At 51.5% G+C, this 21,460-nt stretch overlaps 1 protein-coding gene and 1 long non-coding RNA gene across 2 annotated transcripts; one reads left to right on the plus strand and one right to left on the minus strand.

The window, feature by feature from the left end:
- Window positions 1–10,729: 10,729 nt before the first annotated feature.
- LOC135322876 (uncharacterized) lies at window positions 10,730–15,316 on the minus strand. Its single transcript, XR_010383839.1, has 4 exons — window positions 15,204–15,316; window positions 14,768–14,916; window positions 14,385–14,483; window positions 10,730–13,251 (listed from the first exon to the last, which is right to left on the minus strand). It is a non-coding gene; the product is annotated as an uncharacterized LOC135322876 (long non-coding RNA).
- A 1,414-nt stretch (window positions 15,317–16,730) lies between these two features.
- Window positions 16,731–21,189, plus strand: DMRTA2 (DMRT like family A2). Its single transcript, XM_031465101.2, has 2 exons — window positions 16,731–18,339; window positions 19,621–21,189. Exons 1-2 carry the CDS (start codon window positions 17,784–17,786, stop codon window positions 20,673–20,675), a joined length of 1,611 nt encoding a protein of 536 aa, XP_031320961.2. The 5' UTR covers window positions 16,731–17,783; the 3' UTR covers window positions 20,676–21,189.
- The last annotated feature ends 271 nt before the right edge of the window (window positions 21,190–21,460 follow it).

Here is a 21,460-nt window from a genome sequence, read left to right on the forward strand (position 1 = left end):
CTCACAGATACCAACTTCTAGATTGCTGGTCCATCAGTGTACACTGAAGGTGATTCTTTTCTGCTTTTTTCTCTACTCCATCACTCATTTGGACCTTGTCATGTGGTGTTTTAAGCACCTTGTCTGTCACCAGAATCTGAGCAGCCACCCCATGGACTCTGAGCCCAGCTGTAATAAGGAACCTGCTCCACTGTTTCATTCTTTCAGTGTTTCAGTGTTAGACAGTAGACTCCCATCTGAAATGAAAGGGATCTCATTCTATGGCTGAAAATTCTGACTTCAAATATCTGAGTACAAACTTGGGGGGCTCAGTTGAGAAGACATGTGTTGCCTGAACTTACATATAAAAATTTGGAATGATTTAGTAAATGTAGATTCCTATTAGTCTATGGGTTTGGGGTTTAGAGTTTAGTTCATGGAAGCACTATTTATGCCTCCACCGCCAGTGATTTCTTTTCAGTCTTGGAATGTTCCTCTGTATCTGTTTTTGTGTCACCTGTGGTCTCTATCCTAGGGGTCGGTATCCTGATTTGACATTTTGTATTTGCCCAAAAGAATCTTAAGTGCTGGGTTTTTTTCCCCTGGCTCAAGCCAAGGGGTTCTCCGAAGACTCTAACCACAGCCTGGGATGTGTCTGATCATTTTCCCTCTGCCCGGAAGTGGGCATTGGCCAGGAAAACTCCACCTTGTGTCTTTTCTCTAATACTCCAACCAGGGACTTCCCTTGAACACTCTCATAAAAGAGATGTGTTCCTAGCAGACCAGTGCTCCACCTGCCGAGGTGCAGGCCTTCTCTGGCCCCAGGGGTCTCTCCAGGGAGGCTGACAGTGAAAGAGACCCAATGAGATACAATGGGAGCTCAACCTGAACACTTCCTCTCCAGCCCCACTCCTGCCTTCCTAAACTAATGGCCCCACATGACAGTCATTTCCAGCGCTACAGATGCACAGGGTACCAGCTCTTCTTTTTCCAGGGAGACTTTGTTCTGTAGCTGCCGTGGAGAAGCCACAGCCCTGACCTCGGGCCATGCTCAGGAGCAGCAGCAAGGGTGTGGGAGGGATTGGAGGGACGGGACTCTGAATTCACTTTCATGGTTAATCTGTTCCATCTAATTTGGGTTTGACCTCATCATATTGTTTCCCCCATCATCTTCACTTCTGTATTCCAATAATATAGACTTTACTCTGAAACCGATTTCATAGAAATTATTAAATGCTACTTGAATGTGTATGGAGTTCACACACCGTTTTTCAACCCTGTCTTGGAAGGTTCTTCTTACTCAGTCCCATGAAATCCTGTCCTATAGGCCACTTTGCTAGGAAAGGCCTCAGCTAAGTGTCACTGCTCACCCCTCCATTCTGATCTGCTGAGCTCCAGAACAGAAGGGCAAAGCAATTTTATGCCCTTTCTTATAAACCCTACATTAAAATGACTTGTATAAAGTTAGGATCCAAGAAAAACATTAAGTGATTTACTGTCACTGCAGAACAGCAATGTCCTTTGCAATTCTTCTTCCTACCCGTACACTTCCTTCAGCTTTACATACTAGCCTCCAGACACAGAAGTGAGTCCATCGGAATATGTACTCTGTGCTCTTATGCCTAGCTGTCTGGAGGGAAGTTCCAGGGCTCCTGTCATCCCCACCCTGTTCCAGTTCACTCCATTGTGTTTCTGGAATTATCACATATACATTTGGGGAGTTAGTTTGATGGTTTAAGGAAGTATTGCCAATTTCCCAGTGCCTCTCAGAAGGTGCAACTTGGGTTGGGGGAGTTTTCTGGTTTGCAGCATTGTCATTGTCTGGCAACACTAGTTTTATGGACACACAGGTGTTCGTCTTTGAATTGCAAGCATCCAAAGTCCGAATTCTTTTATGGAATCTTTACCTTTCAGTGTAGGAGAATAGGATTCAGGCATTTATAAATTTTATTGGTGACGTTAAAAACATACGTTTGCAGCTGCATTAAAATTGCTACTCCCAAAGCTGGACACGCTGCACTGAGTGTGCTGATCAATGTGTATAGGGGGGGTGTTAAAGAAGTTGCAGAGAACTTCTGCACAGAAGCTGTTCATTTGGATGTGGGAGAGGGTCCTAATTGTCTCCATGAGTAGCATCTCTGAATGACACACTTCCACTGTCCCTCTCAGCCACTCATCCAACCAGTCTTGGATCCCATGGGTGGATGGGACGTGGAATCCTGAATTTACTTGGGCATTGCACTTTACAGTCTATGTGACCCTTCCACATGCTTTATCTCATTTGATCCTTTTTAAAATTCTTAGAGGGAGATCACACAAACACACACACACACACACACACACACACACACTCCAAAGACTACAGTGTCTTCCGGTTCAAACCTTGATTCTGCCACTTAATAGCTGTGTGACCTTAAGGTGAGTAACCTCTCTGAACCTCAGTGTCCGGATAACATTCACACAGCACTTCGCAGTTTACCACACCTTCCATACCCATCATCACAGTCCTCTGCAGTGAGGGAAGCCAGGGAGACATGACCATTCCATTTTTGTACATGAGGCTCGGATGGTAAGTTTTTGCCTAAGTCACACAGAATATCAGCAGAAGAGTCAGAACCCAAGCTCCTGATGTTCAGGCCCACAGCTCTTCTATGAAGAACCTCTAAATTTCATGTCCAAGAATGAATCTGGGAATCCCCTACAATTGTATGTAAAAAGTTAAATGTGTACTTTTCTGGAAGGGGAATCTGTATTCATCAGATTCTTGCTGGGTTCGATTGACCCTTCAAAATTTAAGAACCACCACTTACATTACGCAAACAGCATCAGACCATTTAGAAGGTTGAATTTGTCCATTCTTCTTTTCAACAAGCCGTATTTTTATCTAAAAGACACAGAAAGGGTGAGATGCACTCTTGCCTTGAACCTCCCTCTACATGTAGTGCTTCTCCCTTGTCTCAAACAATCTGCTTTGGAAGATAATCCTTAACAACCCAACTGGCCATACAGCTCCTGCAGTTTGAAAGTTTGGTGTAAAAGGAAACACCAGTAAAGGAGACTCGCTCTCCAGCCTTCAGTCCATTAACTCTTAGTTTGCATGCTATCTAGTAGTTGTGGTTTTCGATTTTGAGAGGTGACATAGCGTGTGGTTAAGAGAATAAATAGCCTTGGAGCCATACTGCCTGGGTCCAACCCGCTCCTCCACTTACTGGTGGTGTGCCCCAGGGAATTCACTTCACCTTCCTGCGCCTCAGCTTTTTAGCTATCAAATGGATAATAGCAGTACCTAGTTGATGAAGTTGTGAAGATTAAATAACGCTTAACTATTAGTTAACATGCAAAGCAGTTAGAACAACTGTTATCTGGTCTACAAACTGGGATTCAAAAGGAAAAGAGAATGGATGATGACAGCAATTAGAAGTGGCAGTTTGTAGGGGAGGACACAGGAAATGTGAAAAGCAGACACAAGAAGTCCAGGAGCACTGCTCTAGGGCCCTTCAGGGAAGGTCAAAGAGCCCTGCATGGAGTGTCACCGTGTTGCTGGTGTCCATCAGGATCAGGCTGGGAACGAGGGTGGGGGAAGGGGACTACTTGCTGAGCACTGGCACATGTGCTCTGCGCATCACATATGTCACCTGTAACCCCACCCCAGACTGCTGGCTGAGTGACCTTGACCCCATTTTGAAGAGGAAATGGGCTCAAGGTGAAGAGCTAGCCCTAGCTCCCAGCTAGTAAAGAGCAGAGTCCAGGGCTCAGATCTTTGACTCCAAAGCTCCTGCTGTGTTTATGACGATGCAATGCCACCTTCAAGGAAAGTATGACATATTACTAAGGCATTTCAAATAATACTTACAATAGCAGTATTTTTTAAATGTTGGTGGATGCTAAAAGGGATAAAAAGACACATTTTTACAGATAACTCAGCTTTCCAAAATGACTCACCCCCCAGTGTGTCAGGAGCCAGAATGTAAGCAATGCCTTTTATTTTTAAGTGCAAGCAGTGATTTAAGATGGTTCCCATAGCTTCTGCCTGTTTGACATCTCCAAAATCCACTCCCTACTTCTTCATCCTTTATCCCTCTGACATTTCTTCCCTTCAGACCTTTATCATTTCTCACCCTGGTTATAAAACCACATCCTAATTGATCTTCCTTTCTCCAGTCCATTCTCTTCTAGACCAGTCTCCACCCTGCTGCCAGAAAGAGCTTTCTAGAACACCTGCCTCACCACGCCGGCTTTAATCCCCTCAAAGGCTTCCCTTTGCCCTCCAGATAAAATCCAGACTCTGCTTGGATTTAAAACTTCTGTCATCTGGTCCCTATCTCCCTCCCCATCTGCATCTCCAACCACGCCCTAGCACACATCCTGAGCTACCTGCAGTTTCCTGAAAGCATCAGATTTCCATCACCTCCAGCCTTGCACACTGTTCCCTCGGCGCTGAGTGCTCTTCCATCACCATCAGACTCCTGCCACCATCCATCCTTCACTTTCAGTTAGATTTCACTTCCTCCAAGATGGTTTCCCCCACCATTACCACAGCCTCTGCACAGCCTCCAGGTTAGGTGTCTGTGCTGGGACTTTTCAGCCCTGTGCTGCCTTTTTTGTAGCGCTGGATCACTGTGACCTGTAGCTCTTAGCTCACACGTCCTTCCTCCCACGACTTCCCTTCTTCCCAGGATTTACATGTCCTACCCCCAGACTCGGAGCCCCTGCAATCACTTCATAGGCTCAAGTCCTAGTGACATGACTAGTATGTAGTAAGCACCCAGTAAATTTGGACTTATTAACTGAATTTTAACGAAGAAATAATGATGGTCATGGAGTAATAAGGTGGTCGTTTCCATCTCTGACATCCAGCTCATCTGGGAACATTGTGAAGGCTGAGACCAGAGCGTAGTCATCTGTTTATTCCCTGAGCCAGCCCAGGGTCTGGCACGTAGCACTTGTGCACCCGATAGTTACTGAAGCAGTTAATTAATTGGAGCTGGAGCAAAACCAACTGGAGCTGCTGAGGAGAGACACAGAGTACAGGAATTGGTGTGAGCACCCAGGTAAGCCCTGCACACGGCTGGGGGCTTTATGCACTCTCTCCCACAACAGCCCAGAATAATTCTATGAGGTCACTTCTGTTGGTGTCCTTATTATACAGTTAGGAAAACTGAGGCTCAGAGCAGTTATGTCACTGTCCCGGAGACAGGCGGCTCGTAGGGAGAGGAGCTGACCCTGCCCTTCTGGATTTGAGCCCAGCGCTCGTGCCTGCCTGTTTCCCCTCCTTGATGAGGCTCCTCCCTGGGCTGCCAAGTAGCTGTAACTTATAACCCACAGATGACAGAGTGTAATAAACATTCTCCCTGCTTCCCCCCACCACTTCTAGTGTACCGCACTTCTTTTCCTCCCACCTCCCTGAGGGTCCCTCCTCTGTCCCCTCTAGAGTTTTCCTGCTCTGCTTGCCTGTGAAATGTCAGCAGCCACTGCCCTCTGCTCTTCCAAACTCTTCTTAGATAAGAGGCAATTTGTCCTTCAATACAGCTCAGATTTTGCCTAAAGTATAAACTCTATGAGGGTAGAGTCCATGTCAGTCTGATCCCAGGCCCGGCACCGGGTGGATGCTTGATAAATGGCTGGTGCTAAGGTAGTGAACATTTATGTCCTGTTTACTGCAGGCCAGGCACTAAGTGCTTTACTAGTGTTAACTTGCTTATTCCTCACAACAATCCCATGAAGTAGGAGCTGCTACTACCTCCATTTTATTGGTGAACAAACTGAGGCATAAGTGATTAGGTAATTTGCCCAAGGTCACACCTAGTAAACCAAGAAGCCAGATTCAGACACAGTTTGGCTCCAGAGTTCAGGTGATTATCGCTCCACTCCACTGCTTCTCCTCCAGGAAGCCTCATGGAATCCCCAGGACAAGTTAGGGGCCCCTTCTAACCCCTGTGTTTACCCCCTAGTAGAGCACTTATCACATTATTGTGATTATTTGCACAGAAGTCTCCCCTCTGTCCCATGACAAGTCTATCCCCACTGGGCCTGGCACAGGGCACAGACAGTAAATGTTACGTGAATGAATGAACTACAGGACTGCCCTCAGGTGGAACATACCATACCTGTCTCATACAGTGACCACCTGAGGCTAAGACAGGTTAAATCATTTGCCCCAAGTCTCACAGCTACCGTATAACATACCCTGTCTAACTCCAAGGTGAATGTTTTTTGCACCATGCATTTTCATCAGACCAACACTTATGCAAGTGCCCTTTGCCTTACGGAGATCAAATCAGTTTTGACTTATCTATTCGTCGTTCAGACTTTTTGTTAAATACTCTACCCTTGGCCCAGAACTCCCAAGCTGGGGTGGGGCCACCGATTGCAGGGCAGTGTGGTCAGTGGTAGAGGAATTCCAGGAAATGTGGAAACCCAGACAAGGGCCCCAGTCCAGGCGGCACCTCTATCTTGGAGCTCTGGCCAGAGGTCTGCTCTGTATTAAATGGGCCGGCCCAACCATCAGAGAACCCAGAATTAGAGAAGGTAGGCATCCTACAGGACTGAGCCTGCCCCTCTGGGCTTAGGTCCCCAGGCCCCTAGAAATGTTATTGCCTTACTCAGAAACACACTAGTAACATGTGCACAGGACTTTCCTAAGGAGTTGGCAACAAGGAGAATCTTACTGAAACTTTTCCGTGTTTTGGGAGTTGGGTGGAAGCACAAGTAAGGGAAACCAGGTGTGGAGGCAGGAACTTTGCCATATTTCCAGAGGTGGATGCCCACGTCTCAGCTGGATGGAGCATCCCACAAGGGAATCATCACCTTCCTAGCTGGGTCTGCATAGTCCTGTTCTCACTGCAGAGCATTTCCAGATCCAGCAGGTCTACCTTTCCTCATTCTGCAGGTGGAAAAACGGAGCGCCAGAGCGGTGAAGTGACTCAGCCTCCGTCTTGGCGGCCTTCACCCACATCACGCGTCAGTGAGGAGCTGGCTTGCACAGCTATTGCCTACATGCCTCAGTTTCTTTATATAAAAATGGGGTGCATTTTATGAGCTTTCTACACACTATGGTAGGTCATGGACACAGAAAGAAGAACACACTCTCTGGAATAAAAGTGGCACTGTGCCATGGGGGCACAGAGACCAGCCCCTGCCTTTGGGGGCCCCACTGGGAACCAGCAGTGCCAGGGTGTGCTCCAGATAGTGGAGGCCATGAGAAGAGATAGGAGGAGGGGTGCTTCCAGAGGCTGGAGGTGGGCCCTGGACTATGTTGCTCCTTTCTTAACAACACAGAACCACTTCGTGCTTTGTGGCAAACACATCTGGTTAACGGAGCCCCTGGAGAAGGTGGGGGTGGAGTGGGAGAGGTGAGCGAGAGAGGCAGCTGGCCCAGGGTCCCTCTGGGATCTTGAGCACCCCGGCCCTTCCAGAGGTCTCTGACCATGCAAATCCATCAGAGTTCTGACTCTGCAGAGAGTTTTCAGATTATGGTTCAAGTGCAGAACCTGTTATCAGCTCCCAGCTCCATAGTCTTCCTTCTGATGGAGACAAAAAGGTACTGAGAAAGGAACTTTATCTAGAGTGAAGGCAAAGAAAGGAAATCATTCATCCAACAACTGCTAACAAATAAAAATACTCAATATACCTGAGTGTTTGCTATGTGTCAGACACTGAGGACGTTACATGAACTGTGTTATTGAAGCTTCACAATGATCCCATGAAAGCATGATTTTTCCTCCCATCCTACATGGGAGGAAAGGTGACAAATGCAGGACTCCAGCCCAGGTGGGTTTCCACACTAGCAGCCCTCCTCAGCCAGGCCCTGTGACCAAACGTGCTGAGGAGGCAGGAAGGAGGGTACCAGACTCTGGAGCAGCAGAGAGAGCACAGTGTGGTCAGTTCCGAGGGGCAAAGGGGGTCCCAGGTGCACAGAAGGGAGTAAAGAAATCCCCAAGGAAAGAGGCTCCAAACACCAAAGGAAGTGCTCCCTTCCTCCACCTCCTACACTCACCCCCAGGCGGTCAGTTCAGACAACAGGGGCTGGAGAAAGTGGCCTACCCCACCTCCTAGTCTCCAGCCAGTCTCTTCTGTACAAGTGAAGATAGTTCTCGTCCCTCCCCCACCTAGCTGTATGACCCTGGGGAAGTCACTTCCTCTCCCAGATGTGGCTTCAGAAAGGGAGGATACAGAGGCACTTGGAGAGCTTTCAGGGTCAGCATGTGCCAATTGCACCTCTGACAAGAGACAGTGGGGCACCCAAGGGGCTAAAGAGTCAGTCAAAGTTTTCTAGGTAACTGATTGGCCTGGGACTGGGAACCTGGAGGAGGTGTCAGTGGATCTTTGCCACCTCAGGTCTGGAGTCTGAACCACCCATTGGGGCAAAAAGGTCTACTTGTGAGCCAGCTTCACCCCCCCCCACTACACTCCAACACCCCCACCTTCCCACCCAGACCACCGGGAAGGAGAGCTAATATGTTGGGCTCCAGGCCAACCAGTATAGAGCCATGAACTTGTCATGCAGCTTGGAACTCCCGCATCATATACAGCCTGGAAGAAGACTGGGCAGTCCCAGCACAAAAGGAGGGGTGGAAGGAATAGGAGGTGGGGAGGTGGTGGTGGAAGTCAGAGTAGGAGAATTCTTTATTTGAGAGAAAGAGGTGGGGTGGAGTAGGATGCTACGAGGGAGGATGGATTAGGTCTCTCCCATGCAGCCCCATCCCTCCCTCCTGCCTTCAGTTTGGTCAGTGATCTGGGGATTACAGACTAGGAGCATGTAGCTGCTGATGGAGGATCCCTCCATGCTCTTCCAAAGAGGGGTCAGGACTCAAACCCATGCTGATCTGGCCCAAGAGCCTAGCCCTAATGCCCTTCGTCTTCACATTTTCTTTCCCCTAAAGGCAGTGGCCTGGCTGCTGCTGTCCTCCTGGTAATCCAATTTCAGGGTCGCTGGGTGGTAAGACCAGAGAGGGCTGGCGACTCGCTCACAGTCACACAGCGTGGCAGAGACTCCCAGTCAGAACTTGTGTGGCTTGTCCGCACTGGAGCAGATTCCCGGAATTACTGTTTCCAAAGGCCCTCTTGGGAGATGGAGACCAGGTGAAGGAAGGCCCAAAGAAGACCACTCTGTGGGTGCTTACTGTCCCCAGAGCCCCAGGAGGACCTGCAAATCACCTGGGCCTTTGCACCATTTCCTCCTTTGCACCCATTCACGCAGAGTCACCTCTCTCTCCATCCCTTCCTCGGCCTGATCAATTACGGCCTTTCCAAACTCAGCTCTGGAAAACTATGAGACTAATTTAAAATGAGGAGGGGTCAGAAAGGACACCAGTTTCAAGATAAATATACTCTAATCGTAACTTTCTTATGCTCCTGTCATAGCCAGTTAGACACATTGTAATGTGTGAAAAGATTCCATTCACAATAGCCACACAAAATATCAAGGAATATGCTTAACACGCAGGACTATAGGAACAAAATGACAAAATTTACAAAGGGACATAAAAATCATGAATAACTGAAAGTCATACCATGTCCTAGATGGAAAAATACCATATTGTGAAGATGTATAATCTACCTCAAATTAATTTTTAAAGACAATTAAACCAAATTTCCCAAGTTTTTTTAAAATTTCACTTTCTTTTTAAAACTAGATTTTAAAATTCTAAAATATTTATTCAGAAGACTATCTTTCTAAATAGCCATGAGAATTTTGGGGGAAAAAAAGAATCAGGAATTAGAAGGATGACTTGCCCTCCCAAGTATTGCAGAACTGCAGTAATTAAAAAAGTGAGACTGGTGCAGAAGGAAATAGCTCCCTCGATGTGAAAGCGCTGAGAAGACTTAAGGTCATCAGAGAATGCAGTGTAGATATCTGGTCAGTGGGGACAGAGTGGGTCATTAAGCAATGCTGTAATAACTGGCTAATGATTTGGGGAAAATTAAATCACGGATCTACTTCACATGGTCCGCCAAAATTAATTTCAAATGAACTAAAGCTATAAATGTAAATAATTTAAAAAGCACTCATGCAAAATATAAGTGAATGCTTTTAGAATGTTGGATTTGAAAAATCTTTGTTAAATACAATCTGTAGGTAGAATCTATAAGGCAAAAATGACAGATTTGACTCCTCATGAAAAATTTTAATTTTGGTATAACAACAATAACAGGATAAACAAAAATGGAGAAATGTAGGCATGTGTTCATATAAGAGGATACTGCTGCCTTTAATATATAAACAGCTATTATAAATTAAGGAAAGGAAAAGCTCTACAGTAGAAAAATACACAAAGACATACAGAGATTTAAAAAAAAAAAAAAAGCAGGTGACCAACACTTATAGGAAAAACTAAGGAATAACTAAGGAAATGTAAATTATAGTGACAACAAGATACATCTTTCCTGCTCAAATTGGCGAAGATTAAAAAGATCAGCAAGATGCACTACTGTTGCGTGTATTCGTTGACACCTTTCCTGAGGGCTGACAGAGAGCTACCAAAACCTTAAAAAAAAAAAAAAAAAAAAGCCTCTGACACTCTGACCAATCAATCTTATTTCTAGGAATTTATCCTAAGAAAATAATTAGGCAATTCACAAAGGATATTCTTTTTAGCATTTTTTTATTATAGCAAAAAATGGAAGCAAACTTAAATACCTATAATTATTATTATTATTATTAGGGAATTGGCTAAATTAAGGTATATCCATACAGTGAAATATTAAGCAATTATTTTAAAAGATTGTGTAGATATATTGATTAATATGAAAAATTCTTACCATATTGTAAATAAAAAAGCAAGTAAACAAAAAGTATATTTTTGTAAATGTGGGTACACAGAAAAGTATATATTCCAGATATACTTTTGGGAAACCTAACGTCCTGCTTCCGGGGTCCCTTTCTTCAGAAAGTCTTTCTTGACCTTCCTTTCCCCACTCCCACCTCAGCCCTGTTCTCACTGTGAGGTCACTGGTAGGTGACTGTGTCCACAGTTGGCCCACGGGCTCTTTAAGGGCCCATCATGGTTGATTTATCGCCAGTCCTCAGGGCCTGGCACATTCTAGGTGCTCAATATTAATTAAATGAAGGTATGAATGAATGACCAGTTCTCTCGTGTTTCGGTGAATAAATGAGTTCAATGGAATCAAACCGACTGAAAGCCTCTAGGTCTGCTGCTACCCGCCCAGAACTGAAGGTGAGAAAAAAACAAAAAAAAGCCTGAGAGTGGGAGTCGGATCTGGGTTCCTGTCTTCTTCCAGGTTCAGCAGCTTTGTAACCTCGGGCCAGTTACGTCGCCTCGCTGAACCTTGGAACTTCGGCAAACTCGCCTCTGACACGCAGAACGTCACACCTCCCCCAAGGACTGCGTACAAGCAAGACGGCACACACCAAGCGTTTAGCAGAGTAGTGGTACACAGTAGGCGCTCAAAAGTAGAAACAGGTAGTTGGGCGATGCACGCCACCGCTCCGCGCGTTTGTCCCAGGCTCAGACGCTCTCAGTCAGAAGGACCTGGAGACAGGAAGCCTGACGACACTGGGCGGCCGCCTCCCCTGCGCGCGCCCTGTAGACACCGGGGCTTGATCCAAAGAAGGGCTGCCGCTGGGGCTCTGCGTTGGGGTTCCGGTGGCTGCCCTCGCTTCCCCGCCCACAACTGGCTTCCCCGTCCACTCCTTCCGTTGGAGCCGAGGGTGGCCAAAGCCCGGGAAAAGGCTGGTCCTGCAGGCGCACGCGACGGAGAGGGGCCCCAGGCCAGACATCCGTCCGCCGTGCCCAGCCGAGGCCTGGAACCGAGCAGAACTCAGGCCTTGAGCAGGGGCCTTCCCCAGTACTCCTGGGTTCGAATTCTATCTGCTCTGGCCCATACTGGTTGTAAGATGTGAGACAAATCACCTCACCTCTCTGAGTCCGTTTTCTCACTTGTAAAGTGGGGTAACAGGACTTGCCTTGCAGAGGTGGTGGACTTAAGTAAGACACTGAAGGAAGCAGGAGACGCAGGGCCCCTCACAGGAAGAGCGCCTGAGAAGTCAAGAGTCACAGTGGCAGAGGGTCTTTCTGGTTGCTAAGTTGCGCCTGGGTCCCTGGCCCTGCCCTAGGCCAGATCCGTTGCTTTGACCACGCGGAAGCCATTTTAGGGGCCTGGAGACAGGGACAGCAAACTAGGCTGCTCTTCTCCCTATCTGAGGGTTCACACGACTGAGAGTCTTAATTAATGAGGCTCGAGAGTTGATCCAGAGGAAAATGTGTGTCTGTGTGTGTACAGGTGTGTGTGTATCCACGAGTGTCGTGCATACAAGACAGTCTGTGATTGTGCCGAAGCAGCATGCATGGGGCGGCCTAGGTAGACTCCTCCCAAAGGCACCTTACCCCTTTTCTCCGCTCCCCCTTCCCGGTAAAGATTTTCAGCCAAACTAACGGAATCTGGCGCGGCCAGTGGAGGTGCATGGACGGGAGGGGCGATTCTATCCCGGAGCCACTGGTTTGGGGATAATTACTTTTAATGTCAGAAAGATTTAGTTTAATATCATCTCTATTAGGCTGCCGGGAGGGTAATTAAACGGGAATCGCCGCAGCCGGCAAACAGATGGCGTCTGCTTGCTCCGAGGCCGCGGGCAAACAGCGCAAAAGTCAATGCCTCCCGGGTCCCCCATCAGCGCCCCCAGCCCAGCTCCTACTCGGCGCCACCGCGCCGCGCCTTCAGCCCCCTCCCTGCCCTCAACCCCCAACCCCGGCCTCACCCTGGGTCTCCTTCAGAGCCATCCCTTTGGAACCCACCACTACCTGGGCAGGGTCAGGAGTTGGGGCCAGTCTCAGACAGGAAGGAGGGGGATTTTCGTGGCTCAGAGAGCTCACTCGGGACCCCCACACTCTGGCACAGCAGAAGCATCAGCAAATGAGTTTGAGCTAAAAAGGACATGCGTACGTGGTGAGTGTATATGTGTGTGATTGTGTAAAGATGGGCTTTCTACCCTCAGCCACCCTATTTGTCCCAGAGGTCTGGCTTTCTCTGCCCAGGGTCCAGCCGTCTGCAGGGCCCTGAAGTAGAGTTAGGTCCGTGGACGAGTGGGGATGCACTTGCATGAGCTTATGTTCAGTTCCCGAAGTGGGAGTCTGTAGATGTCTGGGTGAGAGGCACACACCGAGTGAATGTCCCAGAATGAGGACATGCTTATGAGAGTTCTGTGAAGTCCATCAAACTTTCAGAAGGGGTCCTCTTGGTTGGAAGGGGAGCGTCAGAGATGCGTTCAACCCGTGGGTGGACTGCAGGCAGGTAAGAGGATGTGTCCAGGATCTGTGCATAATGAGGTCACATGTGCAGGCTGTGTGTTCAGGTGTGAAAGCACACCCTGCTGCCTCAATATGGGCATGCTCTCCCCTCCTCTAAAGGCTCAGCCCCGCCACCCCCTTGCTGTCTGCTCCCATCCACGAACTCAGTCCAAATCAGGACTAGCCCCTAGTGGCCTTTGAAGGTGTGAGTGCAGTGACCTCGACCCAAGACGGTTACTCTGTTTCTTTCCATGACACATTCACTCACAGGAGCACCCTAACCTCGGGGGCATCAGAAAGGTTGTGAGTCCCAGACCTGTTGGGCTGTGAATGTGAGGAGGCAGGCAACTGCTTTAAGGGTAGGTAGATTCCCTCTTGTCAGGCTGGGTTCCAGGATGTGTCCTCTACCCCTCCTTAGAAAACAAGTTTCTCATACATCCGAGGGAAAGCGCACAGGGATCCCAAGTCCTGTGTCTTGACCCTCGGGTGCTGCTGGAGCTCCAGGACCAGAGTCGGGGAATCTCACAGTGCTCTGGCCTCAAGCCCTCCCCCCCGCCCCGAATCTGGGAGGATTCCTATAGTTCATTTCGTTTGGGATTTAAAATAATTTCTGGAAAACTTCATCCAAGGTAGCTCTGGGAGGAGGCGCCTGGCGGCCCAGCCCCAGATCCTGCCCTCTCTCCTCTATTCATCACCTGTCAGGGAGCGGTTAGTTCACAGACTTCCTTGACCTCAAGGTATTGGAAGTTGGGGTCTGGGTTCTATGCTCCTGCAGGACATATTACCCCAGATTCACTCCCTTAACCTCACTCCACGCGGGAGACTCAACAGGAGCCGACCCCCTTCTCTCTTCTAAACACATTCTCGGGATCCAGCGAGTAGAATTTGTTAGGAGCGAACAATCCGGTTTCTATAACTATCACAGACTGTCGAAGCACTTTGCGCGCCGGCCTCGTCAACTTTCCGGAAGCAATCTGCCTGGCTCTTCAGCACACCAACCGCCCCACCCCCATGTCCCGCCCGGTCCTCAGGTTGGCTTCCCGGAGGAACCCGCGTGAGGTTCCGCAGAGTCCGATGGGGCCCCGCTGGTCTCGCCTTCCTACCCCAATCCCCAACCCCTGGCGTCAGAGGCCGCTGGGCTGGCAGCAGCAGTCTTACCAGGTGGAAGGGGCTGTGTCCCGAGGCCCCCGTCGGAGTCTGCCTGCCCAGTGCGTCGCCAGTTCGTGCCCCAGACGGCTCGGCCAGAGCCCGGTGGCCCTGAAAGTTCGAAAGAGCAACGCGGAAACGCTTGGTCGGGAGTGGAGGGAGAACGACAGAAAAATTCATTTATCGTATGAATTAAACGAAATTTCTTTACTCTGAAGGAGAGAGAGAAAAGTAGAAAAAAAAATGGGAATGACAGAACTTTAGAACAAGGGAAAGACAGAAAGAAAAGGCACAGAATCACAGCCAGAGAAACACGAGGCGATCCCGCCGGAGGATCGCGGCATTAATTCCAGATGTTCCCATTCTAAGGGGAAACAAAATCCGAAACCTGTTACCTCCTCTGCGGACAGAGCTGTTCCTCAGGGCCGTGACGTCAGGACAGGAGAGTAAGGCGAAAGTTAACACTACTCCTGGGGACCGCGGCGACCTTGTCTCTGGACCAGAAGGACAGACTGACTGACGTGCGTCCTGAATCCAAGAGGATCTGGGGGAAACAGGTCACTTTTTACTTTCGTTTAAAAAAGAAAATCAATCTGTTCGTTACCTTAAAACAGTGACAAAAAAAAAAAAATCCCACCACCATGGAAAAGAAATCTAGATGCTGCAGAAGTGAGGAAATGAGAGCAAAATGGGGCAGAAGGACGGGGTAAGGGGGTCAGGGAGAGGAAAGGCTCAGAGCGCACAGCTCGGGCGGGCGCCTACAGAAGGCGCAATCTCATTTCTCCTCTCCCGGATACTTTTTGAAAACGAGAATCCTCAGATCACACTTACCCTCCATGATGCCTATCGTATCAGAACTTTAAAAATAAAGGATCTGCGTTTTAAAGAAGGCAGGGGAAAAAACCAGTCTCAACTACCCCAAACGCTCTGGACTTGGGAGCATGCTGAAACAGAGCCGGATGGAGGCAGAAAAAATCGTCCTGGCATTTATGCCATGAGCACCCTCCCTTCTCCACCTCCGCGCCCCCGTTCCACCCCCAACCCTACCGCAGTAATTGAATTGTCACCTGTCCCCATCCCGCCCCCCGGCCGCCAGGGCTACTTGGGAAGATCGGCCTTGCCAAGCGCTCCGGCCAGTGAGAGCGGCTCAGCGGAGCCCGCGCCCCAGAAACCGAGGGGTTACACACGTCTACGTAGAGGCGCACCGGACACGGTAATTAGGCGGAATTCACACGCTCTCGGGCACACGGAAACTACTTGTCACGGTATTTTCAACGCTCCTCCTTGCCCACTTTTTTCACTCCTTCTCTGGCGCGCCCCCTCCCCTCCCGGAGGCACTCAGAGGAGCTTTTGGAGTTTCGAATCTTTCGGACACTGTAGAATGCGGGGCTCTCCGGGCGTGGGCCCGGCCAATCAGAGCGCCGTCTGCCTCCCCTGGCCAATGGCAGGCGCCACATTGTTGTCCAATTCTGTCTAATGGAGCCCTAAGGAGCAACAATAGAGCGGGCGAGCCGCTCATTGAGAGTCTGGCAGCGCCGGGCAACTGGGGCCCGGCTGTGCACTGCGTCCGGCGCGCTCCGCGAGGGGACACGGCGCGACGAGGGCCGGGTCGCGGGTCGCAGGTTCCAGCCAGCGGATCCCTAAACAGTCCCCGGGCTCCGATTTCCGACGGAAGGGTTGGACTTTGCAGCGTTCTGTGGGGTCCGGAAGTTCGGACATGGTGACTGAAGGAGGGTGACGTGGTCAGATAAGGGGCCGGGGGGCACGGGGAAGAGGCCAAGAGCGCCAGCGTCGCGAGCAGAGCTGGGAGGTGCGTGCAGCGCCAGCGGAGGAGGATCCCCAAGCCCAAGGCAGGTAGTTGAGGGACGCAGGGAGGGCAGGGGAGGCGGCCCGGCCTTCCGCCTCTGGCCTCTGTTGATGAAGCCCGGGCCACGCTGGCCTTAGGGACTGTGCGGCCTAAGAGGCCCGAGGGAAGAGGCAGAACGTATGGGAACGGGATCCAGGATTCCTGGGCAGAAACACCAGGATTCAGTCCCAGGCTCTGGCGGGGTACTGGGATCCAGAGGAGGCCGCGGCGGAAGCTCAGAGTTGGGCCTGCTTGGGCCTTCTGAGGCCACCGCGCAGAGGGCAACTCCTGTGTTCTCTCAGACCCAATTCCCGAAACGACTCTCACGCCTCGGTGCTGCCTGCAGGTCCATTCAGGTCCCTGGAACCCAACTCCGAGACCACAATTCTGGAATCTGCTCCGGAGCGGGGTCCCGCGGGGCCTCAGGATGGGGAGGGCGTGTCTGACGACTGGATCCCTAAACCGGGAGGGGAGGGGAGGGCTGCGTGAGTTGGTCAGGGAAACGGCTTTCCCTCCTCCAATCCCTAACTTTTGCCAAGATACTTTTCCCTCCCTGACTACTTTAGACTACAAGGCTGAAAAATGTGTCACAGGTTTACCCCATCCACACTCCCAGCCTATGCCTGTGGGTTTTTTTTACTCACACCCCTCTCCCCCTCGTGGACCATGGGTCCCAGGCCCCCGTATCAGCTGTTTCTCGCTGTTTCCCTTGCCCCTCAAGCTAATCTTTGGCCTGGGCTTGCCCATCCAAAGAAAGTTTCTTCCAGTGAATTTTCTCTTGTATCCTCTTCCCCAGGTCTCCTAAAAACTCCACAACCATTTTCTCTTTTACTCTCCAGACGCCCGCACCTTGGAACTTGGAGCCCACATTTCTACGCGCCCCGGGGCCCCTCGGCTTCACTTTGCCCCTAAGTTGTTTGTTTCCCGTCCCTCACTCCACTTCCTAGATTTTTTCGTTTGTTTCCTGTTCTCGACTTTTCTCTCAAACTCTCCTGTTCCCCCCAGTAAAAAACCCTCCAGCCCAACCAGCTGAACTCTATGCCGTGATATCCGTCTCCTCTTCACTCTTTTACAAAACTCAACGTTTCGCCTCAGGTTTTCCTGTTTTGCTCAGTCTAAATGTTGAGTCAAAATTTTCTCTCTAATCCGAGTCCCATCAAACAAAGATTCTTCTCTACCCGTCTCACCCCAGTTAAGCTAAACTTCTGGGAATAATATTCTTTCCAAACTCTCGTTACATTCATCTGAACCAGTGACTTTCACACTTCATGTCTTTTTATTTTTTCCAGAGGAACCACTGATTCAAACGAAATCTTACACCCAGTGCATAAATCAGTTATAAGAAGAAGATCCCCGGTGGGATTGGGCGGGGGAGCTGGGCCTTACAAGAGGGTTCCAAAGGCACCTCCTCCCAGCAATTTGGCAACCGCTAGCCAAACTTTCGCCTTCAAAATGTCCCTCTCTAAGCCTGGATTCCTGCAGGGTGAGCTTTAGCTTAGCGCACTGTGCGCTCCTCACTGCAAGTTTCTCCCCCCATCCCACGGTCTTCCACGCCAGGTCCCGCCATGGAGCTGCGCTCCGAGCTGCCCAGCGTACCTGGTGCCGCGACGGCGGCCGCGACAGCGACGGGGCCCCCCGTGGCTTCGGTGGCATCGGTGGCAGCGGCGGCGGCGGCGGCCGCTTCTCTACCGGTGAGCGTGGCCGGCGGCTTGCTACGGGCGCCGCCGCTGTTGTTGAGGGCTGCGGAGAAGTACCCGCGGACCCCCAAGTGCGCGCGCTGCCGCAACCACGGCGTGGTTTCTGCGCTTAAGGGCCACAAGCGCTACTGCCGCTGGAAGGACTGCCTATGCGCCAAGTGCACGCTCATCGCCGAGCGCCAGCGCGTCATGGCCGCGCAAGTGGCGCTGCGCAGGCAACAGGCGCAGGAAGAGAACGAGGCACGCGAGCTACAACTGCTCTACGGCACTGCCGAGGGCCTGGCGCTGGCAGCCGCCAACGGCATCATCCCGCCGCGACCCGCCTACGAGGTCTTCGGCTCAGTGTGCGCCGCGGACGGCGGGGGGCCAGCAGCGGGAGCGCCGGCCGGGACCGGAGGCGGCACAGCGGGTGCAGGGAGCTCAGGTGAGCGCGCCTCCTGGCTGGGGAAAGAGGGGAGCAGGGACGGGGTCCTGGGGCACGCCGAGCAAGGATTTGTCTCGGTACTAAGAGTAGAATCCCTTTCTCCAAACGCCCCGACTGCTGGAGTTCACCGCGCACCCAGCCCCTAATTTGGGGCATAAATATAAAGTCTCCTTTCTCCCCTGTCTGAATCATTTGCACTTTATTACTTTTTCTTACCGCAGGCCCTAATGTAAACGCTTTAACCTTACCGCCTCTACCCAAATTCGGGCAGGTCCCAGCGTCCCTTCGTTCGGTCTTCTCAGCGCGGAAACCCACGCGTCTTGCTTTTCCTTAGTTTTTCGCTTCTCCACGTGCTGCGATTCCCTCCCCTCTGTCCCATTCTTTTCGGAAATCCAACTCTCTCCGAGTCCCCTCCCCAGCCCCGCATCGCTTTATCTAGGTATTGAAGACACTGCGTTCCTTTTCTTCGCACAATACCTTTTCTCATGTTCCTAAAGTTCCCTGGTCTATCGCATGCCGTACCCTGCTGCTTCTTTCCCCATTTGTCTCCCCTTTTTCTCAGAGTACGCACTCTCTCACTTCCCTCAATCCCCTTTCCTCCTACCCCTTTTCTCCCTGCCCAGCCCCACCCTCTTCTTTGAGACTTCCTAGGCTTTTTCTGGGGAGGGCAGAAATTAGGCTGGGGACATGGTGGAGTGGGGGTGGGGGGCTCAGCTCCTAGCTTGGGAGGGAAGAATTTTTTAGGTCTTAATTTTGGAAGGGGTGGATTAGAAATAGGGGCTCTACTTTTGCCTGTAGAGAGGCTTGGGATCTCTTGTAGATGCCCAACGCACCTTCCTTTACAGGCTATGCAGCCCAGGGCCAGAGGGCACCCAGGGTCGGCTCTTGGAATCACAGGGGTGGATAGAGGTCTTCTATACAGCGTGTAGTATAGGTGCAAGGTGTATTGGCTTCTGTTTGAACCCTGGGCCAGGCCGCTTTTCAAGAGCAGGGCAAGACTAGAAGGGTGAATGTGTTCGGCACAGATGTAGGAACATGGTCACTGGACCTTGAGTTTACAGGGAGCAGGTGGGTGGGGTTCAGGGTACAGAAGGAGAGCGCCCTCTGACAGCGGAGGAAGAGAGTTAGGGCTGCAGGGTCTCAGAGGGGCACTGGAGTCCCGTGAATGAGGGTTGTGGGGCTCCAAGGGAAAGGAAGCTGGTATCCAAAGGGCTGGGGTGCTGTGATGTGCGGTCATTTTCCTGCTAACTACTCCTTACATACCCCTTTCTCCCCTTCCAGAGGCCAAGTTACAGAAGTTTGACTTGTTCCCCAAGACGCTGCTTCAGGCGGGCCGCCCAGGCAGCCCGCAGCCGCCCCCGGGGAAGCCCTTGTCACCCGACGGCGCAGACTCCGGTCCCGGGACATCGTCCCCAGAGGTGCGGCCGGGCTCGGGCTCGGAGAACGGCGACGGCGAGTCCTTTTCGGGGTCGCCTCTGGCTCGGGCCTCCAAAGAGGCAGGTGGCAGCTGCCCGGGCAGCGCTGGCCCCGGGGGCGGCGGCGAGGAGGACAGCCCGGGATCCGCCAGCCCTCTGGGCTCAGAATCGGGTTCGGAGGCTGACAAAGAAGAGGCTGAGGCCGCGCCCGCGCCAGGGCTGGGAGGAGGCCCGGGTCCACGACAGCGGACGCCGCTGGACATCTTGACGCGTGTCTTCCCGGGCCACCGGCGAGGCGTCCTGGAGCTGGTGTTGCAGGGCTGCGGCGGCGACGTGGTGCAGGCCATCGAGCAGGTGCTGAATCACCACCGCGGGGGCCTGGTGGCCGGTCTCGGTCCCGCCGCGCCCCCTGATAAGGCTGCAGTGGGGGCAGTAGCAGCAGCGGACGACGCGTGGCCTGGCCGCGTCGACGCAGCTGCCGCCGGCGGCCCCGGGCTGCCCGCGCCGCTGCAGGCGGGCCCCGCCGCACCTCCGCACCACAGACCTTTGCTGGCTGGCGCCATGGCGCCCGGGGCGCTGGGCTCGCTGAGCAGCCGCTCGGCCTTCTCGCCCCTGCAGCCCAACGCCAGTCACTTCGGGGCCGACGCAGGCGCCTACCCGCTGGGCGCGCCGCTGGGCCTCAGCCCCCTGCGCCTGGCCTACTCGGCAGCGGCGGCCCACAGCCGCGGCCTGGCCTTCATGGCTCCTTACTCCACCGCCGGCCTGGTGCCCACACTTGGCTTCCGCCCGCCCATGGACTACGCCTTCAGCGATCTCATGCGCGACCGCTCGGCCGCCGCCGCCGCCTCTGTGCACAAGGAGCCGACCTATGGCGGCGGCCTATATGGGCCTATGGTCAATGGAGCCCCTGAGAAGCAGTAGGGCTAGGGGCCCGGCAGCCGGGCGGCTCATAAACAAGGACCCCAGCCTTATCCCCGCGGGCCGCCAGCCTCTCTTCGCCCGGTGCACTCCCTGTTTCCCGGCTGGGGTCTTCTCGCTCCGAGGTGGTTTTCGGTTTTGTTTTGGACCGTGGGTAGGGATAGCTGAGCAAAGAGGAGCAGCTTCAGGTGCAGATGTTTTCGGAGAGGGTGCTCGATCCGGATCCTCATCCGGCGACCCCCTACTCAAGGCTCCCCAGCCCTTCAAAAAGCCAAGAAGTCTTGAGAATTCAGAGGCTGCAGCCGCCGCTCAAGCTCCTGCCTCTCCCATTGCTGTGCTCATCCCGCCTGGCCATGCTCCCAAATGGATGGCAGGATAGTCCGAGAGTCTGTCTTCTCTGTCTCCCCCTCCCTTAAAAAATTTAAATATTTGCTCTAACAAATATAAATCTAGGATGTATAAATTTCTTGGCACTGAGTCGAGTCTTTGGGACACACATATATATCGATATAAATTGTAAAAAAAAAAAGGAAACAAGTTCTAAGGTGCACTTTCCTCGTTGCGGTATTTGTCGCTCTCTTTGTTGCTTATGCCGATAAGCATGGGTTTCCTTGGTGCAGTGTGAGTTTTTATATATGTATAAATCTATATATAAACTATACATATATATACAAGCCAGTGTATAATGTTATAAAATGGAGTTCTAAGTTATTAATTGTAATCTGTAGGTGACCTCGGTATTAACGTGAGAAGTATTCAAAAATAAGCAAAAAAAAAGGACAAAATGG

The sequence above is a fragment of the Camelus dromedarius genome, chromosome 14 (assembly GCF_036321535.1).
Source record: "Camelus dromedarius isolate mCamDro1 chromosome 14, mCamDro1.pat, whole genome shotgun sequence".
Taxonomy (NCBI): domain Eukaryota; kingdom Metazoa; phylum Chordata; class Mammalia; order Artiodactyla; family Camelidae; genus Camelus; species Camelus dromedarius.